General features: G+C 45.6%; 1 protein-coding gene across 1 annotated transcript in view; it reads left to right on the forward strand.

The window, feature by feature from the left end:
- The window catches only part of PFKL (phosphofructokinase, liver type), a 293377-nt gene that overhangs the window by 91753 nt on the left and 180479 nt on the right, over positions 1-21145 (forward strand). Inside the window, exon 7 of the mRNA XM_086955453.1 lies at positions 10260-10368. Within this exon, the coding sequence (XP_086811579.1) occupies positions 10260-10368 (109 nt within the window). The remainder of the gene's footprint in view (positions 1-10259; positions 10369-21145) is intronic.

Consider the following 21145-nt stretch of genomic DNA (forward strand, 5'->3'; position numbering starts at 1 on the left):
AACGATTCAGAAAAGATAAGAAAGGCAACAGGAATGATCCTGTATGCTATTGGCCCATATCCCTAATTGATGCAACATGTAAAGTGCTGGGGAGGGTAATTCTCGCCCGTTGGGAAACCTAGGCTAATGACTGGTCTTATATCTCAATCAAAATATGGTTTCCGGAAGGGAATGGGAACGAATGAACAATGTCTCAACCTGTCCCTAATTATGGGTAAGTACATGAAGGCCAAGGGTGGGTTAATCCACCTGACCTTCATGGACTTCTCTAGTGCCTTCGACACAGTCAATAGAGTGAAGTTGTGGACATTAATGGAAAGAATGGGCTTTGAGGAAGCACTTATTACTTTTTTGCGTAGATTGCACTCAACAACCTCTGTCTCTATAAGCTATTAACCAGGGGGCGAAAAAACTAGGTCTATTGCGTCTACTGAGGGTGTCAGACAGGAATGCATATTGCCCCCCTTTTTTATTCATTTTATATACAAATGGGGTGGAGAAATTGTTATTGGATCAGCAGCTGGACCATCTGAGCATTGGATGAAAATGGGTTCCCCTTTTATCATATGCGGATGACACAGTACTGATGACTTTAACTGCTAATAGCCTACAAAAAGCTTTAATGGCTTTTACTGACTATGATGGCACTGGATCTTAAAGTAAAGTTTAGTAAGGCTTTTATCATGGTGTGTGGCCCAAAACAAAAAAAAAACGACATTTGTGGTTAAGGAAAATACTGTTGGCAAAGTACCTAATTTCACATATCTGGGGAACGTCTTCAACAATAAACTGAATTGGGATCATCTGATCATAGCGAGGGTCCAACATACTAGTAGAATCATAGAGGGCTTGTTCCGCTTTGCATGCAAATTGGGTCATAAGCCGGTCGCGGAAATGCTTACCTTGTATGACTCAAAATGACGGTCAGTTACAACTTATGGGGCAGGAGTATGGGGCAGGAGTATGGGGCTATCAAAAATGTAGCCAGATACAAATTCTGGAAAATAAATTTTTAAAAAGCCTATTGATGGTCCTTATTAGTTCTTCTACGAAATTCTGTCACTCCGAATTGGGAGTGGATTATGTTGAAGACCGAATTAAAATTGCCCCATTCATTTTATGGGGGAAAGTGTGGTCTTCAGAGGAATTGTCATTTACTAGAGAGATCATTAAGGATTGTATGAGCCTGGAAAAGGTATTGTCAATTCCTTATCTCGTTTATGTTAAAAATGCATTCAATTAGATTGGTCTGGAAAATTATTATGACAATCTCGAAAGCATACCAGCTAATATGAAACCAATCATAAAAAATGCTTATTATAAAGAATTAGGAATGCTTGACTCTGTCAACTAGCTTTTAGTTTATGGGCAGCCAAGAGACCAGGAATTTTATCTATCTTATAGCACCAATACACAATCACGCTTCCTTCTGACTAGGTTTCGTTTCTGCATAGTGCACTTTCTTCTGGCTTTTCCTAACCCAGTGAGCTGGTGTGAGAGACTGACTCCCTGTCCATGTAATAATTTAGCCCAACAAAGCACAATGCACTTTATGCTCTTTTGCACATTATATAAGGCTATACGGGCCAATTTTATTAGGCCAATTTTTAAGGAATTTTATCCTAGTTCTCATCAAGAGGGTTTTAATTATTTATTATCTTTATCTTCAGTTGCCATCTGTAGTGCTGTGTTTAGTTTTATTAGAACTGCAGTATCAATTAGGAAATGTTATGAATTGTGTTAGGAAATCCGGGTAATGCGATTGAAGGGTTTAAATCCATGCAGTTATTTTCGGATAGTGATAGAATATGCTGAAAGCTTAAGATCATGTTTTAAATTTTGATATTGTGAAATCTAAATATTTCTCCACCCCAAATGTCGTATTGAACAATTTTAAAGATTTTTTATGCATGATGCTTACTTTTATGATTCAATGAATCAAATAAAGTTTATTTTATGATGATTAGAAGTACTCTGCAGACCAGATGGAAATATGTGCTGAAGGCGATTCCCTGCTTCTTACCAGAAATCAAACAAACAACATATACAAACCCTATCGGACGTCCCTTAACTAAAGGTTTAAAGAATGCTCTGCAGGAGCGGATTTTCAATTAGGGAAATGATTTCTGATCACTGAAATGATTTCCTTCACATTCCTGTACAAATATTAACCCCTTAAGCGCTGCCGTCGGCCGTTGGCCGACGGCAACGCTACCTACCCAGTGCTACCGTCGGCCATTGGCCGACGGCATTCCACCCGCGCACGGAAACGCCCGCACCGCGGCGGAATTACCGCCGCGGTTAAAGGGTTAAATGGATCGATTTATTTAGAGATCTGATTGTATCTCTAAACAAATTGGTTTATTCAAGTCTGGTCTGTCTGTCCCAGACTGCCTGGCCTGCCTCGCTCTGAATCGGGAGACTAAGCCAGGCAGTAAATCAACTTTCTAAACTGTGACGCACGACACAGGGCTTACTGTTCCAAAGCTCTTCATAATGAATCACTGCCATTGTAGTCTATAGCAGTATTCTCTATAGGCCAATGACGCTGTCGGCATCATGGTTTGGGGCTTAGGAGTCTCCCTCCCTGTGTGAGAGCAGCCGTCCATCATTCACAGGCATGGATCTCCCCCTTTCCCATTAGTCGCACATAAGAATGGATGCAAGCTCGGTGCACTTGTGTTTTGGTGCCTTCTTTTCATTAATGGCAAGGGTTAGAATGCTAATCTTCTATTATGTATTTTCTTCTGAGACCCCTCGCCATGCTAACCTTCCCCACTGCGACACCCCAGGCCCTGGCTGCACTTCACTGGCTCCGTTAGAAGTGGAGCTGCAGCATTTGTTCTCCTGTGAAATTGATGCAAAGGGCGAGCAGGCCAGTGTTCTTAGTTCCCTGTGAAGTTGATACAAATATCCAAGTGAAGGGCAAAGACGGGATATGTGCTTACAATAGACAGTTATGTGCTGTATGACATTAAAACTTGCCCGATCTTCAGGTCCTTAACAAATGCCAAAAACATAGATTGATTTATAAACAATGAGTGTTAAAAACGTTAAGGCAATGCATATCAGCGATTTGGTTCCTGTTTTACTTAATCTTGCCTCCCTCAAGAGTTAGCTATTTAATCAAGTTGTGTTTTTTCTGTATTTACTTCCGTGCATACTTTGAGCTGTGCATGTGTTTGAGGGGCTTTGATTGAGAGCTCCGACGCTGAAGCCAAATCAAAGTGCCTGTCAGTGGGTTGGTCTCTCTGCCCAGCACACAGAACAATGGTCCTCGTATTCCAGTTGTAATTGCATTTTTGTGAAAATGTTTGTGAAGAGGGTGCACAGATGGCAAAATATTCACAGGGCAAAGTACAATAAATTGCTTAAATGTGCATGCAGTGTATGTTTGGACGTTGTGAAGTGAGGGGGGTGGTTGAAGATGTGCATATCTTTTTTCAATTTCTTTCTTCTGGAGGAGGACCCAGCCTGGGCCCCACGTTTATCGCTATATAAAAGTCATACCAAACTTTTATGCCAACCACTTTCAAATGTCTCCAGCCGACACTGATACTAGGCCTCAATAATCCCACTGTCACAGCATGTCATTAAACTTGAAACCAAATAATGGCAGCAATGTTACATAAAATAAAGAAAATAATGGGAAGGGGAATTAATTCAAAACTCTAATGCTAAAATATTCAGGTAAAAGGGCAGGTAAAATGCCAGTTGCAAGACTGTAGAAACCTAATTTACAGCTACTACTTCAATATTTCTGTGTGTTTTCCACTAAACTGGAGGACCTGTGAGAGTGAGAGGGATGTGATGAGGCACAAAGGAAGAGATGCGTTCGGTAACATCAAGGGAGAGTTACTGGGCCACATTACTTGATTCTTAAACACAAAATGTGCCTGGAAAACGGTCAAGAAGGGCAGCCTGGAAAAGACAGTCCAAGTCTACCTTTGCTCAGCCTCCTGGCTTATGTCCTCAATCTCTGCTGGGCCCAGACAGAGAAGCATATGGAGCCCTGGAAGGTAATCTGATCTTGAGTACTTGTCTTAGCTTCAGTTGGCAGCATGTAACCATACGTCAGAGAATCACTCTGCATGCCTTTAATAAGCCAGTGAAGAGATCTCCCTGTGGGATTGACAAGCAGCACCCATCATTGCAAGGCTTGTTCCAACAGTGCCGGAGGCTACCTTTATTCTCGACTCTCCTGTTACGTCATCTGAGAGCCTTAAGAGGGGGTTCTCCATTGAAACACAGGATGTCTGTAATATACTAAGCCCTGCAACAAAAGGTTACTGCTCCATCATGCACAATGGAATGCAAAATGTGTCTCCTGTCACTCAGACTTCTTGTCTAATAGTCGCTCAAGCAAGATTGAAGCTATTTTGGTCACAACACTTTCAGTAGCTTCAGTACTACTAAATACCCTATTTTCTTAGTAGGAAGCAGAAAATAGTGAAGGCAGAGTCAACGCCTATAATGAAGTTCCACCTCAATGCAGGCCTCTGGTCAATCTGTTTCTTACACCTCCATGGCACAAGCCTTAAGATTCCTATGGGTCTCATAGAGCCAAATGTCAGCCTACACTAACCGTGTGGTCCAAGTCTGAGTGATCTCTGCAGATGGGCCATATCTCTGCTTTGATCAACAGGTCAAGTCTGTTATCCCCAACAATTCATTTGTTACCAACCAGGAGCTTCCTGCGGGTACCAAAACAAAATGGATAATACTGGTTTGTCAATAAAGTGACATACGGCAAAAAACTGGAGTCTATAGCAGCTAAACCTGTGTCATGCTGGAAAGGAATCCCATCAGCCCACCAAATGGCAGAACTTCATCATCTGGGATTTGAAAAGACTGGTATATGGTAGCGCAACTCACCTTATTCAATCGTGAGCTGCCCTAACTCAAAACCACTAGTGATGGATCAAGCCATGAATGTAAGCTCAGTGGTGCTGAAAAACTAATTTTGCAGTGATACTGAATGTGAGAAAAAATCATATGTGCAATTTAAAATTGACTACCATGATAATAGAAGTAAATTTATTAAAGGCTTATCATAGTGTCAAAACTAAAAACAGTGTGTAGATAGTTTGTCAGAATAACTATCATCAGTTGACTAGAAAGGTCTACATGTTTCAGCCATTGTGGGAGATAGTAAACCACTGGCTTTCTTCAGGACCAAAGATTACACTACTGCAAAAATATAGTGAAAAAATAATAAGTAATACGGTTCATCCTACCACACATGTAGCTCCAATGTGTAGGATGAGTATTCGAAGAATGGATTCTTTCCTAGAGAAATGCCCAAAAAAACTGAACTACAGATGTATTAGTCGTATATACACAGTCAATTCCTTACATATCGGTGATCATAAAAGGATTCACTTTAATCAGTGTTGATATCAGTAGAAATTTTATACACTCACCCAATATCTCATGGGAGTAAACCTCACCTCTCCTGATGACTGCTCAGGTGATGAGGCCCGCTCTGTAGGTGGATAAAGTATAGCAGAGGACTGTTACAGTATACCTCCCTCACTTTCCACCAGCTTCAGAAGAAGCTAAAAAACCTTGGTACTAAAATATGCAAAAAGGATAGCAGCTCAGAACAGACTCCCCCAATGAACCAGAGCGCTAGTGACTCTTTACTTGCAAGATTCTCTTGGCCAGATCTAGTAGGAAGACTATGTGTGTGTAAAATGTAAGTCTAAAACCCCTTAAGGGTAATGGTACCCTACATTTGGTCTGAGTTGGTGATCACATTAAATACACACTCAAAGATCCCTATCCATATAGTCAATGTCTACACATATTTATTTCTCATTATTCTTTACTATTCCTTATGTTGATATTCACCCTTTCTTAGCGGCATAGATGAATGCCCATACTTCCTGCCTCAAGGTGGATGACAAGGTGCCTCTATAAGGAAATCGAATGTTCCATAAGCTGTAGCAGCTTGGGGAAGGATTCAAATGTTCAAGCCAGCTGTAAGTCTAGGCAACTGTTCTGGCATGCTCCTGGAGCCTCCAGCCGGAGGTTTTGGGCTCTTGAGAAGGCCAACACAGTCTCTGGCTCCAGGAGCTGCTGACTGTACAGCCCTTACTTCTCAAGCCACGGATCATCTGGCCCTTGCACTAAGAGCCACCGACCCATTGGATCATGCTCCATCAGATGTTAACCAGATGGTGAAGGCACCTGAAGTCCCTAAATGAATACACCTCGAAACATGATATCCAAACTTACAAGGGCAGGGGACTGAATGCACCGGTTTCCTGGAGGCCCCCAACTGGATGTCCTTTTGTTCCACAAGAATCTGATGTTGCTGAATATTTCCCCTCTTACCCCACTTATTTATAATTACAGCCTCCTAATGCTCAACCCATCTGTATAGGGCATGCAGGTAAAATTGCAGCTTACCTTCATGCAGCAGGGTATTGCATAGCAGATGGACAAAGTATAAACCGCAGTAAATACTATCAAATTGCTTTGTTCTAAAGCAGGATGACCTTATACAAGCCGGTGCAGTGACTCTGGTCCTCCATCTTACTCCTCTTTTCCCTCATTATGAATCCAGATGTTCCACCTTACTAGGGGTGAAATATATCAAGTAGCAATTTAGAGTCTCTGGTCTCTAAATAATCAGGGCTGAAAACTTCAGACCCAGTAATTCCAGACCTGGAGAACTAGGCCAATCACATTTGCTGCAGGGACAGGGTATGCGGGAGGAAGCATTGCCTGTCCCTTCCCACTTCCTGGAGCAGTTCAGGCGGAGCAGAAAATGGTCCTTACCTACCCCATCCCCCACCCCTCCCTAATATACACAAACATGCGCCTCCACACCCACCAGCATTTCCGCTGACACCTTTTGCCTGCTCAGAGCAGGCGGAAAATGGCAATGCTTTTTGCCGAAGAATAAAAAAACTGCTCATTAAAAAATCCATTCACTCTGGGTCGAGGAGATATCCCTCAGTTTGGGGAAACAACGTGCTATGGCTTGACTTTGTTACAGAGATAACGGCCAGTAATACAGATTTGCACCAAAGCATGGCCGGCTCCTAAAGATTGTCTTTGTAGCACCAAGTGAACAGGTAATACATTCATTGGTTTATCATTTGTGGCCAAGATCACACTTCCTTACTCCATTTTACCAATATTTTCCTTTTCTAATATTCACCCCAACTGTAATAGATTTAATTTAGAATTTTCTGTTTGCTGTATCAAAAGTAGTGTCGCACTAGCCTTTGTAGCTTAACTCTTATAGTGGCAAATGCCTGCTTGACTGCAGGGAAATCAATGCGACTATGAAAAACCAAGAGATTCATAGTAAATAATAGTACGTTTACCAATGCTTTGCTTTGATATATAAATCTCCAGAAAGCTATATATTTCAGTGCAGGCCCTTGTGATGTTTTCTCTTAATTAAGCAATTTGGTTCTCCGGGTCCTCACCAGTTCTGAGTCAACTGCTAGGTGGCGCCTGTGGCAGAATTAGGCTCCACATCCTGGGAGATGAATGAGGAGAGGCCACGGGTGCAGGTCGGCAACACACTGGAAGTCTTCGCTCTCCCAGAATGTGACTCTTCATCCATCTTTGACAAATAGCCAGCCCAGCCTACAGGCTCTCTCCAATGTTTTTACAGGAGTCCTAGAACAGATGAAGGGCTGTTTTTCTATGGGACTTAAATAATCGTGCCTATGCTTTTTCCCCTGCAACAAAGGCTCAGTATCTTAACTCGGTCTTTTTTTATGTCATGACATACATATTACTACACGGATCCTCTCTTCTGCCTCCCTGCTTAGGGCTATGGGGCGTTCCTTAACAGCACAGACATGAACAGCATACATCTCCTTACAAGTCACATATGATAGAGGCAGCTTCCTGCTGCTTCCCACATCAGCTACTGATGAACTGCTGCAGAAACGTGTGAACATGTCCTCAGGCCAATGTCATTCATCTTCACAATCTAATAACTGGGAAATGTGGGGATTTGTTAGGGGAATGAGAGAACCTGGATACATTTAAACATATACAACAAATTACTAAATTAAATGTTTTACGAGTGGGCCTCCCTACACCACTTTACAGTGCCATTTTAACTCCCTTAACCTTTTTAGGTCTCGTGACCTACAATACGCGCAAGCGCATTGAGGGAGCGAGAATTCAAGTCGGCAAAATCCTCGTCAAACCAAGGGCTTTCAGCCGCGGTTTTCTTGAAGTTCACGTGAATCACGTGAACAAACAAGCACGCGCATCAGGCACTCCTCCCACACCTCACGGACATCTGTTCATTTCTCCTCCCCCTCCCCAGCCAGCTTCCCCCAGGCCCCTGCTGCTTCACACCCTCATCGCCGCTCGGCCCCCTCCCCTGCCCGACGTGTCGCATGCAAGCCCAGCCTCTGCACCCTCTGCACTCCTCCCCTCGCTCGCATTCCCAGGCTCTCCCGCCCCCATCCGGCTTCCCTCCCACACTTCTCCCCCTTACTTGCTACCTTTACCTTAATGCTATCTCCTGTCATGTACATTTCACAGACTTTGCTTGACACCCATCCCTTGGCGCTCCTGCTACACCTTCAATACAGCATTAGCAGGGTTCTGACAACGTGAGCTTTCCATCCCTGTTTGCTGAACTGTGCTCTTTACGCCGATTCCCGTTTTGAACAGCTGTTTGACAGCAATGCCGTTCTCGTGCGTTCTGTCTGGCGGAGTTCTTATTTTTGCAGAGTTCAAAGCAATTCTTAATAGCATTTCACCCCCACATTACGCCAACCCACGCGCAAGCCTGCTTCAATCCCCAAGCACATCCCTTTGGTTTAAAACGGAAGGAAATGCTTAACATAGCTTGGGAAGCGTTCACTGTCTCAGAAAGAGCAAGCGTGTGATAATCTCTTTAAATCAATTTACCTCACTTAGCTGCCCTTGACCACCAGTCTCAGTGCTGACCTGATATTCCCTTAATGCGCCTTTATGAGCTTCTGTCTGCAGAATACAAAATGAAATTAATAAACTTTTCAGTCTGTCGTTTTGCCAGGCCATTGGGTCCAGTGGCAACCCCCACTTGAGCTGCTAAAGCGGGGGTTCACTATGCCTCTGGACACATGCCGCCCTACACTCACACATGTTCCGTTGAACACTCATGAGAACAGTCAGTAGGAGATGCTGCCGTCCCTAATTATTAGCGTGTTAAAGTGCAGGTTCATAACTTTGTATAATTCATTCCTTCTTTATCGGTCACTGCTTGTCATGCCATCCTTCATTCTATTGCTATCATTGCTATCAAACATCTATATCACTGTGTCAGTCCTTATTGTGAATGGAATTTAGATGATAACTCCTCTCTCTTAATAGTTTGACCCATCCCACCCCCAATACGCTACCTGCAAAGTTGCATTTCTTGACATTCAGTAAGATGATTCTGTAATGTTCAAGCTTGCTATGATCCTGAATTTCACATTGTTCAGAAAATACGTTTTGCATAACTCTACAGATCGTTTCAGATTATCATGTTTATTATAATGTGCTTTCTAACGTGTTTTTTGGGCGTTCATAAGTTCTGATTTCATAATCTATTTTGCAGTAGCATTCCTAGATAGAAAACAAGTCATTATCCCCCAGAGGTGTACCTCCATAACTCCTATGGAAAATGTAACATCAGATTAATAGGGAGATTACTCTCTCATTTGTTTACACGGATTGCCGCAATTTCTTGCAACAAACTTATCCTAGCATCTTTATCCTCTTAATCACTTCTCATGTATGACACTCTTAAGCACTTTGAGAAAAAATCTTCTATTACAAGGCTGACACAAACAGATATTTTTAACACTAGTTAGCCTAAATCTTGAGTTGGTCCTTAATTATGATCACTTATTACATAGTCATCGCCTTAGTAGTAACTTCTTGAGTCTTGTGAATGCTGGGCAAGCGAAGTATTTGCAGTCTAGCACGCCATGGAATTTTGAGTCATTCAATAACTATGGTTACCAGCAAACATCCTCCATTCTCAGTTCAGTTTTCCAGACTTCCTTTTAGTCCTGTATTCACATTATCTCACAGATAAAGGTGTGGCGAACAGCGCCTGTTTAAAAGGGTGGAATACTGCACACATGTACTTCCCTGGACTTCGCACATTTTTCTCCTGACTGAATTTCTTCGATTCTCTTTTGAGAGCATAGTTACCAGGATGAGTAGTTTTTTATAAGATCGTGTTTATTTGTATCCATGTCTTTATTGTTACTCACATACAATTATATTTCTTTATTCAGCTATCTAGCACTGGTGTCTGCCTTGGCGTCTGGTGCTGACTGGCTCTTTATTCCAGAGAGCCCTCCTGAAGATGGTTGGGAAGATTTCATGTGTGAAAGACTCGGTGACGTAAGTATTGAAATCATTACGTTGAAAAAGTATCATTTGTGGCAAGGTATAAATGAGTTTGGAGAGGTGTTTTTACACATTTCTTATTACATGCCAGTAATTCTTAAAGATATGATACAATTGTACCTGTTGCTAAAAGTAGTGATTACATGGATGTATGCCTCGGTTTCAACAATTTTCCAGGAACCTCAGACCATTATGTGCTTAGAATCATGCATGGAAGAACAAAAATAAATGTGCACCTCTCCACTGATTGCATGCCAAGCATGGAAACCTAGCATATGTAGATATAAAGTTATATGGAAGAACAAGTCACAAGTGCAACACAAGGGAGCACACAAGATGTGAGTAATGAAAGACCGTTTTGAATAAAAAAAAATTAAAAAGGGGGAGTATTATGACCTTCATGACTAGGTCATCAGTGAACAGTCAATACTTGTGCATTTCTATAGAATTCTGCAGGCAGGAACAAGAGGAGGAACTTGACCAGAATAGAGCTTCAGCATCATAGGAGATTCCACACTCAACCACTCACTATGCCATTTGGCCACGGAGTGTGTAGGCATGCCCGCAGGGAATGGGAAGGGGGCAAATGGAGAGCATGTATGGAAGGGAAAAGGAACCTGTAGCAAATTAAGCTGGAGCTTCACTTCAACAATGACCACGAAACCGGGACCAGGATGCTTGTTTCCAGTCCAGGGAGGACCTGGCCTGTTAGGTCTGGACTGTTCCCAGGGGGCACAGGGTCAAGACTGATTTGCATATGGCTGGGTCCAAACTGGGGTGGCGTAGTGGGCAAAAGAACGATGGATTTAACCCAGATCTTTTGACTGGGAGAGAATGTTTGCATTGTCAGCATTCTGTCCATCATTTGTTTGCTGTAACACTTTTTGCCCTCAGTGGGATGGGTATGCTCATATGTGGGTCCCTTGCTGACTGTGCCACTGGATTCAAGCTAGCCTGGCTGAAGAAGGGTGACATACCCTGAAACCAGTCCCAGGATGCTTGTTTCCGGTTCAGGGAGGACCTGGCCTGGCAGTTTGGTCTAGACTGTCCACATGGGGCACAGGGTCAAGACTGATTTGCTAATGGCTGGGTCCAAACTGGGGTGGCGTAGTGGGCAAAAGAACAACGAATCTAACCCAGATCTTTTGACTGGGGGAGAATGTTTGCATTGTCTGCATTCCACCCATCATTTGTTTGCTGTAACAAGCATGGAAACCTAGCATATGTAGAAATAAAGTTATATGGAAGAACAAGTCACAAGTGCAGCACAAGGGAGCGCAAAAGATGTGAGTAATGAAAAAGATTGTTTTGATTTAAAAAACATAAAAATAAAAAAAGAAGGGGAGGATTATAACCTTCATGAAAAGGTCATCTGTGAACAGTCAATACTTGTGCATTTCTGTAGAATTCTGGAGGCAGGAACAATCAAATTAGAATATTTGAAATGAAAAGATCATGCTAGCAGTCAGTGTACTAGGTGGGTTTCACCATTTTGTAAATATTCTCATACAAAAATATTTGGATGTTTAGGTGATCATATATCTTGATGTTGAATTGATAGCCTTACAATAGTTCAGACAATAGAAGTATTGAGAGATGATGAAACTACCAAGACTTTGACAAGATGATGTGTGTGCTAAATTTGAAAAATATGAATTTCATGCACACACATGGGTGGTCAGGGATTTGTGATTACAATTGGCAGATGATCAATTTTTATTAAAAGTAGTGTAAGATTGGATGAAGCATACAATGAACTTGATTTACAGAGTCATCTGTATTTTTCAAATTTCAAGTTACCTTTGGCACCAAGAACTGTTGTAACCACAAGGCCATTTGGTGTGAATTAGTGTGGCTGGGGCTGAGGGGTGGGCGTTGTCCCTTAACATCTGTTCGACTCACCATTTCTAACGCACACAATCAATGGTCAACAAGGGGTAATGATGTGTCTTGGGTGATCTCTTACAAAGTGGACCCAGAAGTATATTTATATAGGAAACAGAATATAGTTATTTTAACCCTACCTTTTTGGTAAAGTCAATGTCGCAGTTTAAGAAGCCTGTTACCATTGGATAATATATCTGGAAGATGCAGAAATGCCATTTGAAATTGTAATCATGCCAAAATCTGATTAATTTGAGAATGTTAAGTTTCATTGATCAATGCTGTGCATGTTAGATTGTACTCTTTCATAGGTTTCATTTGTATTTCGTTGATGTCTGTTGTATCGAATGCATGACTGACTGGTAAAATGAGGTTTAAGCAATAAATAGGAACCTGATTTGTGTTTGATTAGAGATAATCTTGGTTTGCAAAATATGTGACTGTGCAATATGCAAGATGAATTATTTTCAGCGTGGACATGACAGCTTCCTAGCTGGCCATCCCTGATCATAGAAAACGATCCCAACAATTTCAAACTGAGAAAATAAGGAGATTAATGAGAGGAGTGTTCAAATTGCTTGTGTACGTGCAATATTTTTCACCTTACTTAAATATGTTTATTTCTAAACAATGAGTCTGCCACTTCAAGACCCATGTCAATCATTGAAAGCGATATGTCTTCAAAAATGTTTATAGCTGTGTGTTCCTCCTTAAAGCTTTCAAAAGATTGGGCTTTGGCTCACTTGGATTATATAGAATTTCTCCCAGCATAGGTAGGTTCTATAAATCCTTTCTGTTGTTCATATCCATGCCTCAAAAGGCATAAAATGCTCAAATGTCAAGTACACTGCCTCTAAATGTCGTGGAGTTATGCACCATATTAGGTGATAGCGGACACAATTTGTATGAGGGGAACAGCATTTGAGACCGTACCCCACATGCATCCTCTAGAACTGTACACGAACTTCAGATTTGGGGGTTCTAATGAACCTTTCAGAACTGGGAAAATATTCCAATTGTGGTTTTATTTGTGTTGTTTATACTGTGTAATTGCAACCCAACGTCTCTTTTCTACTGGTTTAATTATCATTCATCCGTGCCAAATTGCTCCCTTTGCACCGTCTCCCCACCCACCCCTACACGGCTTGTTAAATTGTGTTCAAGGCATGTGAGCTGTAGATCAAATGCTTTGCATACTCCTGCCCTCTACTGTTGGGTCCGGATGTTTGAAAGTTGTTTTTCTTAGAAGAAGTCTTTCCAGTCCCAAGGTAGGTGACTCCTCCTTTAGGTGATAGTGCACATGGGCATCAACTCCATTATTGGATTGTTTTTTTCCGCCATCGGGTTCGGACATGTATTGCTGTGCTCCGCTTTGAAACATTTTCTTCGGGTTCCCCTCGGTGCGCAGTCCACTCTACCGGCGTTGCTATTGTTTTGAACGCGTATCACACTTCTTCGCATATCGTATCCATCGAGGAAAACCTCTAGTTCGATTGAAGATCTTCGGGAAGGCCTTCCGGCCTAACCGTAAAAGTAATTTTACCCCGGCACCCAAATCCTAGTTGCCAAAACCTAAAACTGTTCCTTCGAAGCTGCAGGATCCGATTTCCGACGCCCCAGCACCAAAATCGAACTCAAAACAAAAAGAACTTTATATAAATCCAGATACAGGATGTGTTCTTACTAAATCATCACCTCAGAGACGCAAACCTGAGTCAGAGGACACCCTTTACCATATTCCTTTGAAGAGGACGAATGTTGGTAGTAACCCCTCCCCTCCTCCACCATGTTCTCCTCCACCAACTTCTCCATCTTTGTAGCATTTACAAATTACACAACTAACTCTCCATCACCTAATGATGATGGTGATGATGGAGCAAGGGGGACAATATGTTACCAATAGACCCCCTGGAAGGATTATAATCCAGATTCACCTACAGACAAGTTCTTGAGGTCCTTGGGGTTCGCCTTGGGTTTCTTGAGTAAGGTGTTAATCTTGGCGTGCTTCCAGCTCTCCAGGAAGGTTGCTGTCTCGAAGGAGATGTTGATGACTTTCCAGAGATGGGGTGCGATGGCAGTGCTGGTATTGTTGAAGATGTGGTGTGGGCAGGGGTCTGACGGAGATCGGGAGTGTTTGGTGTTCATGACCTTGATGATGCCGTTGATGTCGGTCGAGGAGAGTAGGCGGTTGGAGCGGATGGTGGTCGTGGGGCGGGGGTTTCAGTGGTTGTCGTGGCAGTCATGTTATTGAAGCTGTCATGGATGTCTGCGATCTTGCAATGGAAGAAGGTGGCCAGTGAGTCGCACAGGTCTTGTGAAGGTGGGATGTCGTTGGTGTTGGAGCTGGGGTCGGAGAGTTCCTTCATTATGTTGAAGAGCTCTTTGCTGTTGTGTGCGTTGTTGTCTAGACGGTCTTTGAAGGAGGCCCTTTTGGCTGATCTGATGAGGTGATGGTGTCTCTGGGTGGCTTTCTTGTGGGCTGTGTAGTTATACGGTGTTCGTTCAGAGCCAGTTCTTCTCCAGCTTTCGGCAGGTTTGCTTGGAGGCCTGGAGGTCTTCAGTGAAGCAGCTGGCTCTCTTGCCGGTGTGACTGTTGGAGGGTTTCTTGAGCGGGGAAAGGGTGTTGGCGCAGTCGTCGATTCACTGTCTGAGGTTGCGGGCGGCGGTGTCGGCTTGGGGGGTGGGCTCAGGGCGAGGGTGGTGGTTAGCTGGTCTTCGGTGACTTTGTTCCAGCAGCGGCAAGGCATCTGTTGGGAGCAGTGGTGCGAGGTGGGTTTCCGGAAGGTGAAGTGGATGCAGCGATGGTCGGTCCAGTGGAGTTCGGTGGTGTGGTTGACGGAGACGTGGGGGGTTGCGGAGAAGATGCGTTCGAGCGTGTGTCCGGCGGAGTGGATGGGTGTTGTGACGAGTTGTCTGAGTCCGAGGTTGGCTAGGTTGTCTATCAGGGTGGTGGAGTTGGTGTCGTTGTTTTTCTCGAGGTGGAAGTTCTGGTCCCTGAGGAGGATGTAGTCTATGGAGATGAGGGCATGTGTGCAGATGAAGTCGGCAATGGAGCCGCTGAACTGTGGTCGAGGTCCGGGGGGTCTGTAGACAAGGGTTCCTCTGAGGGTGGTGTTGTGGTTGCTGTGGATCTGGAAGTGCAGGTGTTCGGCAGTGCTGAGGGTATCGTCGGAGCTGGTCGAGACTCTGAGGGAGGGTGTTCCTGTGGACAATCTCGATTCCTCCTCCTACTCCGTTGGTGCAGTCCCTGTGGGCGATCTTGTAGCCGTCCGGGATGGCTATGGCGATGTTTGTTGCCAAGGAAGGGTTCATCCAGGTCTCTGTCAGGAAGGCGACGTCTGGGGAGGTTAAGTCGAGTAGGTCCCAGAGTTTGACGGCTTGTTTGCGAGTGGAGTGGGCGTTGAGTAGGATGCATCTGAGGTAGTTTGGTTCTTTCCTGATCTGTGGGTTGGTGGGTCGGATGCTGGTGTAGCTGCAGTTCCAGCAGGAGAAGGGTCCTTGTGTGTGCTTCGGGGTGGCCAGGCAGCAGGTGCGTGATCGTCCGGTGTTGACTGCGTGGAGGGTGCTGGAGTTGTAGCGGAGTCGGGCATCGTGGCGTTTGCGGGGGCATGGGGTTCTGGCGCTGGGCGCGGTCCAGGCGCGATGGGCCTAGATGGGCTTGCCTTTGGCGTGCCCGTGCAGCGGCCACCATAAGAAGGGGAGATGGGAGGGGGGAGGAGCTAGGAGGTGGGGGCGGGCAAATGGGAGAGCGGTGGCAGAGCCCTAGGGGACACAGCGGCTGGAACGGGCGGGCAGAGAAAGAAATGGGCAACAATAGAGAGGGCTGGGAGGGGGGAGCAAAGACCAACAGTGAACTTACAAAAGTACAGCAGAACTTACAGAAAAGCACAAAGAATCGACGGTGAACTTACAAAACAAGCATTGGAAATGCAATAGGGCTCGCATTAGGAAAGTTTGAGCTATTGGTCTTCTAAATAAATTTTTTTTTATTTATGTGTTATTTTTTAAAATAGCTAAATTAATAGCTTTGTCATTTACAATGCCAATAGTTATAACTTTCGCAAACACCTATAGCATTTGTAATGCAACATGTTTTGTATTTACGTGACTTAGATGTATTGATATTACAAATAACAATGGCTTTTAATTTTTTCAATAATTAATACTTAAATAATTTATTTAATTTGTAATGGCAATAGCTTAAACTTTTGTAAATAACTTTTGTGAAGATTATGTTCAGTGTTTTTTATTGTGACGAAAATCCAAGAACAGAAGTGAAATATTAACATCTTTTTGTGATTTGTAATAAAGCAAGGAAGCTTGAAAACAGCTTGAAACATTGAAAGAACATATTTGAACCAGTGATGCTGTGGTTGTGCTGAGTGATGCTGTGGTTGCTCTGAGTGGTGTGTGCATCGGTGGAGCTTAGTGGGTGCATTAGTGGAGCTGTGTGGTGGGTGCATTGGTGGAGCTTAGAGCATCGGTGGAGCTGTGTGGTGGGTGCCTCGGCGGAGCTGTGTGGTGGGTGCATCGGTGGAGCTGGGTGCATCTGTGGAGCTGTGTGGTGGGTGCTTTGGTGGAGCTGTGTGGTGGGTGCTTTGGTGGGTGCTTTGGTGGAGCTGTGTGGTGGGTGCTTTGGTGGAGCTGTGTGGTGGGTGCTTTGGTGGAGCTGTGTGGTGGGTGCTTCGGTGGAGCTGTGTGGTGGGTGCATCTGTGGAGCTGTGTGGTGAGTGCATCTGTGGAGCTGTATGGTGGGTGCATCTGTGGAGCTGTGTGGTGGGTGCATCTGTGGAGCTGTGTGGTGGGTGCATCTGTGGAGCTGTGTGGTGGGGGCATCTGTGGAGCTGTGTGGTGGGTGCATCTGTGGAGCTGTGTGGTGGGCGCCTCGGTGGAGCTGTGTGGTGGGTGCATCTGTGGAGCTGTGTGGTGGGTGACTCGGTGGAGCTGTGTGGTGGGTGCATCGGTGGAGCTGTGTGGTAGGTGCATCGGTGGAGCTGTGAGGTGGGTGCCTTGGTGGAGCTGTATGGTGGGTGCCTTGGTGGAGCTGTATAATGGGTGCCTCGGAGCTTTGTGGTGGGTGCATCGGTGGAGCTGTGTGGTGGGTGCATTGGTGGAGCTGTGTCGGTGGAGCTGGGTGGTGGGTGCATCAGTGGAGCTGTGTGGTGGGTGCCTTGGTGGAGCTGTATGGTGGGTGCCTCTGTGGAGCTGTGTGGTGGGTGCATCGGTGGAGCTGTGTGGAGGGTGCATCGGTGGAGCTGTGTCGGTGGAGCTGGGTGGTGGGTGCATCGGTGGAGCTGGGTGGTGGGTGCATCTGTGGAGCTGTGTCGGTGGAGCTGTGTGGTGGCTGCATCGGTGGAGCTGTGTGGTGGGTGCCTCGTGGAGCTGTGTGGTGGGTGCATCGGTGGAGCTGTGTGGTGGGTGCCTCGGTGGAGCTGTGTGGTGGGTGCCTCGGTGGAGCTGTGTGGTGGGTGCATCGGTGGAGCTGGGTGGTGGGTGCATCTGTGGAGCTGTGTGGTGGGTGCATTGGTGGAGCTGTGTGGTGGGTGCTTCGGTGGAGCTGTGTGGTGGGTGCATCGGTGGAGCTGTGTGGTGGGTGCATCGGTGGAGCTGTGTGGTGGGTGCATCGGTGGAGCTGTGTGGTGGGTGCATCGGTGGAGCTGTGTGGTGGGTGCATCGGTGGAGCTGTGTGGTGGGTGCCTTGGTGGAGCTGTATGGTGGGTGCCTCGGTGGAGCTGTGTGGTGGGTGCATCTGTGGAGCTGGGTGGTGGGTGCCTTGGTGGAGCTGTATGGTGGGTGCCTCGGTGGAGATGTGTGGTGGGTGCATCGGTGGAGCTGTGTGGTGGGTGCATCGGTGGAGCTGTGTGGTGGGTGCATCGGTGGAGCTGTGTCGGTGGAGGTGGGTACATCGGTGGAGCTGGGTGGTGGGTGCATCGGTGGAGCTGTGTCGGTGGAGCTGTGTGGAGGGTGCATCTGTTGAGCTGTGTGGTGGGTGCATCGGTGGAGCTGTGTGGTGGGTGCATCGGTGGAGCTGTGTGGTGGGTCGTTCGGTGGAGCTGTGTGGTGGGTGCCTCGGTGGAGCTGTGTGGTGGGTGCATCGGTGGAGCTGTGTGGTGGGTGCATCGGTGGAGCTATGTGGTGGGTGCATCGGAGCTGTGTAGGTGGAGCTGTGTGGTGGGTGCATCGGTGGAGCTGTGTGGTGGGTGCCTCGGTGAAGCTCTGTGATGGGTGCATCGGTGAAGCTGTGTGGTGGGTGCATCAGTGGAGCTTAGTGGGTGCATTGGTGGAGCTGTGTGGTGGGTGCATTGGTGGAGCTTAGTTGGAGCATCGGTGGAGCTGTGTGGTGGGTGCATCGGTGGAGCTGTGTAGTGGGTGCATCAGTGGGGCTGTGTGGTGGGTGCATCAGTGGAGCTGTGTGGTGGGTGCATCAGTGGAGCTGTGTCGTTGGAGCTGGGTGCATCAGTGGAGCTGGGTGGTGGGTGCATCGGTGGAGCTGGGTGGTGGGTGCATCGGTGGAGCTGTGTGGTGGGTGCATCGGTGGAGCTGTGTAGGTGGAGCTGTGTGGTGGGTGCATCGGTGGAGCTGTGTGGTGGGTGCATCTGTGGAGCTGTGTGGTGGGTGCCTTGGTGGAGCTGTGTGGTGGGTGCATCGGTGGAGCTGTGTGGTGGGTGCATCGGTGGAGCTGTATGGTGGGTGCCTCGGTGGAGCTGGATTCAATTGTCTTATTACGAGGAGGCTCTGGTGTCAGAACACTCAACAACGGATAGTACATTATCTGGAGATGTATTTCAAATCAACTTCAAGAAAGTTGTTTAGCAATATTAGAATCTCAGTGCTTACTCACTCCGCATCAGAGTGGTTAAACTGCTGACCATGGAACGACTAGTTTCATTCCAATTGTGCAGTACGGTATAAATAAATCTGTTTCGTGGCGTTCATTCAATTTCTTCATGCATGTGGACATTCACCTGTAAACGTGACCGTACCTCGTTGTGTGCTTGTCGGCGAGTTGGTAGGGACACTTGTCTTTTGGTAGGGAGTCACATAATTTTGTCAAGAGGAGAAATTATTTACCGGCGAAGAATATAGACACTTTACATCATCTTGGGCCAGAGAAATTGTGATGTTGGGCACGGAAAGTTTCTGAAATGCACATTTTTCTTCGAACCATTTAGGTTCTGAGGCACAATATTTATTTTCAGGAACTGGAGGAGGCCTTTTTGTTAAAAAGAAAAAAAAGCCTAACACGTTTGTCTTTACACCTGTACTTCCACCGCTAGATGGTACGGTTGGCACAGTGAACACAGACATAAATTACAATATGCCGTTGATGAGTTTACAGCAAAAGCTAATATGTCATTCTCAAATGTCTCGGTCTGAAAATGCTGTTGAATTAACTCAGCAATAAAACTGAAAAATGTAGAGGAAGACAGGATGATATCTGCCAATATCCATTTGTGGGATGATGTCAGATTGATACATTGTCGCCTGGGAAGATAAATTGGGCGACGGATTGGAGATGTGTCGGACACCTGTGGGGAAGCATCCCTTTCCAGTTCTCCATTCCATTTTGAATGATATATGTTGGTTTCTGATCACTTAAGATATATGGTGGTCAGATTTTTTTAAAGCAAAAATCAGGCCATAACAGACATAAAATTAGGACTACAGTTTTGCCGTAGTCGGATGGTACGGAATGACCTAATTGACAGCACCTACCGTCATGGAAAACTGACGTCGATGAGGAACAAAGGTATCAAAGTTAGCTTTTTGTGGGTACTTTCCAGGGGAAGATTAAGTGCAACGTAGAAACACGGTATCTGTGTCACTTATATTGTTTTTTTGATGACTGCTGCGAACTGGTCCTGCACGAGTTCCCGGAGAAGAGTTGCTTCCTTTTGTGCTTAAATCTCCCCTCTTTGAAATGTGAGACAAGTGGTGCATTTACCGAAATTTATCAGGACGGACTTTGAACGACAAAGACTGTCAGTGCAAATCAAGGGTGTGTTATAAATCAGACCTAAAATCCTCTCAAGCCGTATATTCCGTTTATCATGCCTGGAAGTCTATAATCCCTAAATAAAACGCCTGTCTCTAATTTCTTTAAACCTCAAAGAAACAAGTTAAACAAGTTTTAAAAGGAGACACGGCCTGCGGCCGTGAAACTGAAAGTACGGCCGGCCGGCCGGCCGTGAATAATTAGGGGGTGAGAAATGCGCTGGGAGGGCCGCCTTTGATGTGGTAATGCGAGGCAGGCAGGCGGCTGGTGGCATTGTGCACGCGCTTTTTAGGGCTTGCGCTTGCGCAATGACCTAAAAAGCACATGCACTGCATGGAATCGCCAGTGGTGGTTAAACTCTGGATAAGCCACAATAGAGCTTCGCCAGCTATGCGCAGAAGCGCATCAGCAGGCGAGCCCTAAAAAGCACAAGTTACATTGAAATATAAACCAAACCACGATCAGGAGCAGGGGGGCCTCGAACCCCTGACAGCAGCAGCGGCAGCAGGCTGGGGCACGGGCACACAGGCGGGGTTGTGCGGTATGGGGAGCGACTACCAAGGTGAAAAAACAGCTCTTTGTTGCGTTTTCGTCACCATACAAAGGCAATCCCATTTCTAAATCAGGCATTGCAAGATGGATTGTGAAATGTATCCAAACATGTTATGTGAATGCGAAAAGAACCTTGACAATACCCCCTAGAGCGCATTCCACCTGCAAAATAGGGGCTACTATGGCCTTGCTAGGTAATATTCCCCAAGCTGACATCTATCTGTAAGGCAGCAACAAGGTCTGCACCACTCACATTCACCGAACACTTGATCAAATTTGGTCTCACAATGTCACACTGTCAACACCATTAATCTCCCCCTGCATCTGGTCGGACCACCA

The sequence above is a fragment of the Lissotriton vulgaris genome, chromosome 2_1 (assembly GCF_964263255.1).
Source record: "Lissotriton vulgaris chromosome 2_1, aLisVul1.2, whole genome shotgun sequence".
In the NCBI taxonomy this organism is placed as follows: domain Eukaryota; kingdom Metazoa; phylum Chordata; class Amphibia; order Caudata; family Salamandridae; genus Lissotriton; species Lissotriton vulgaris.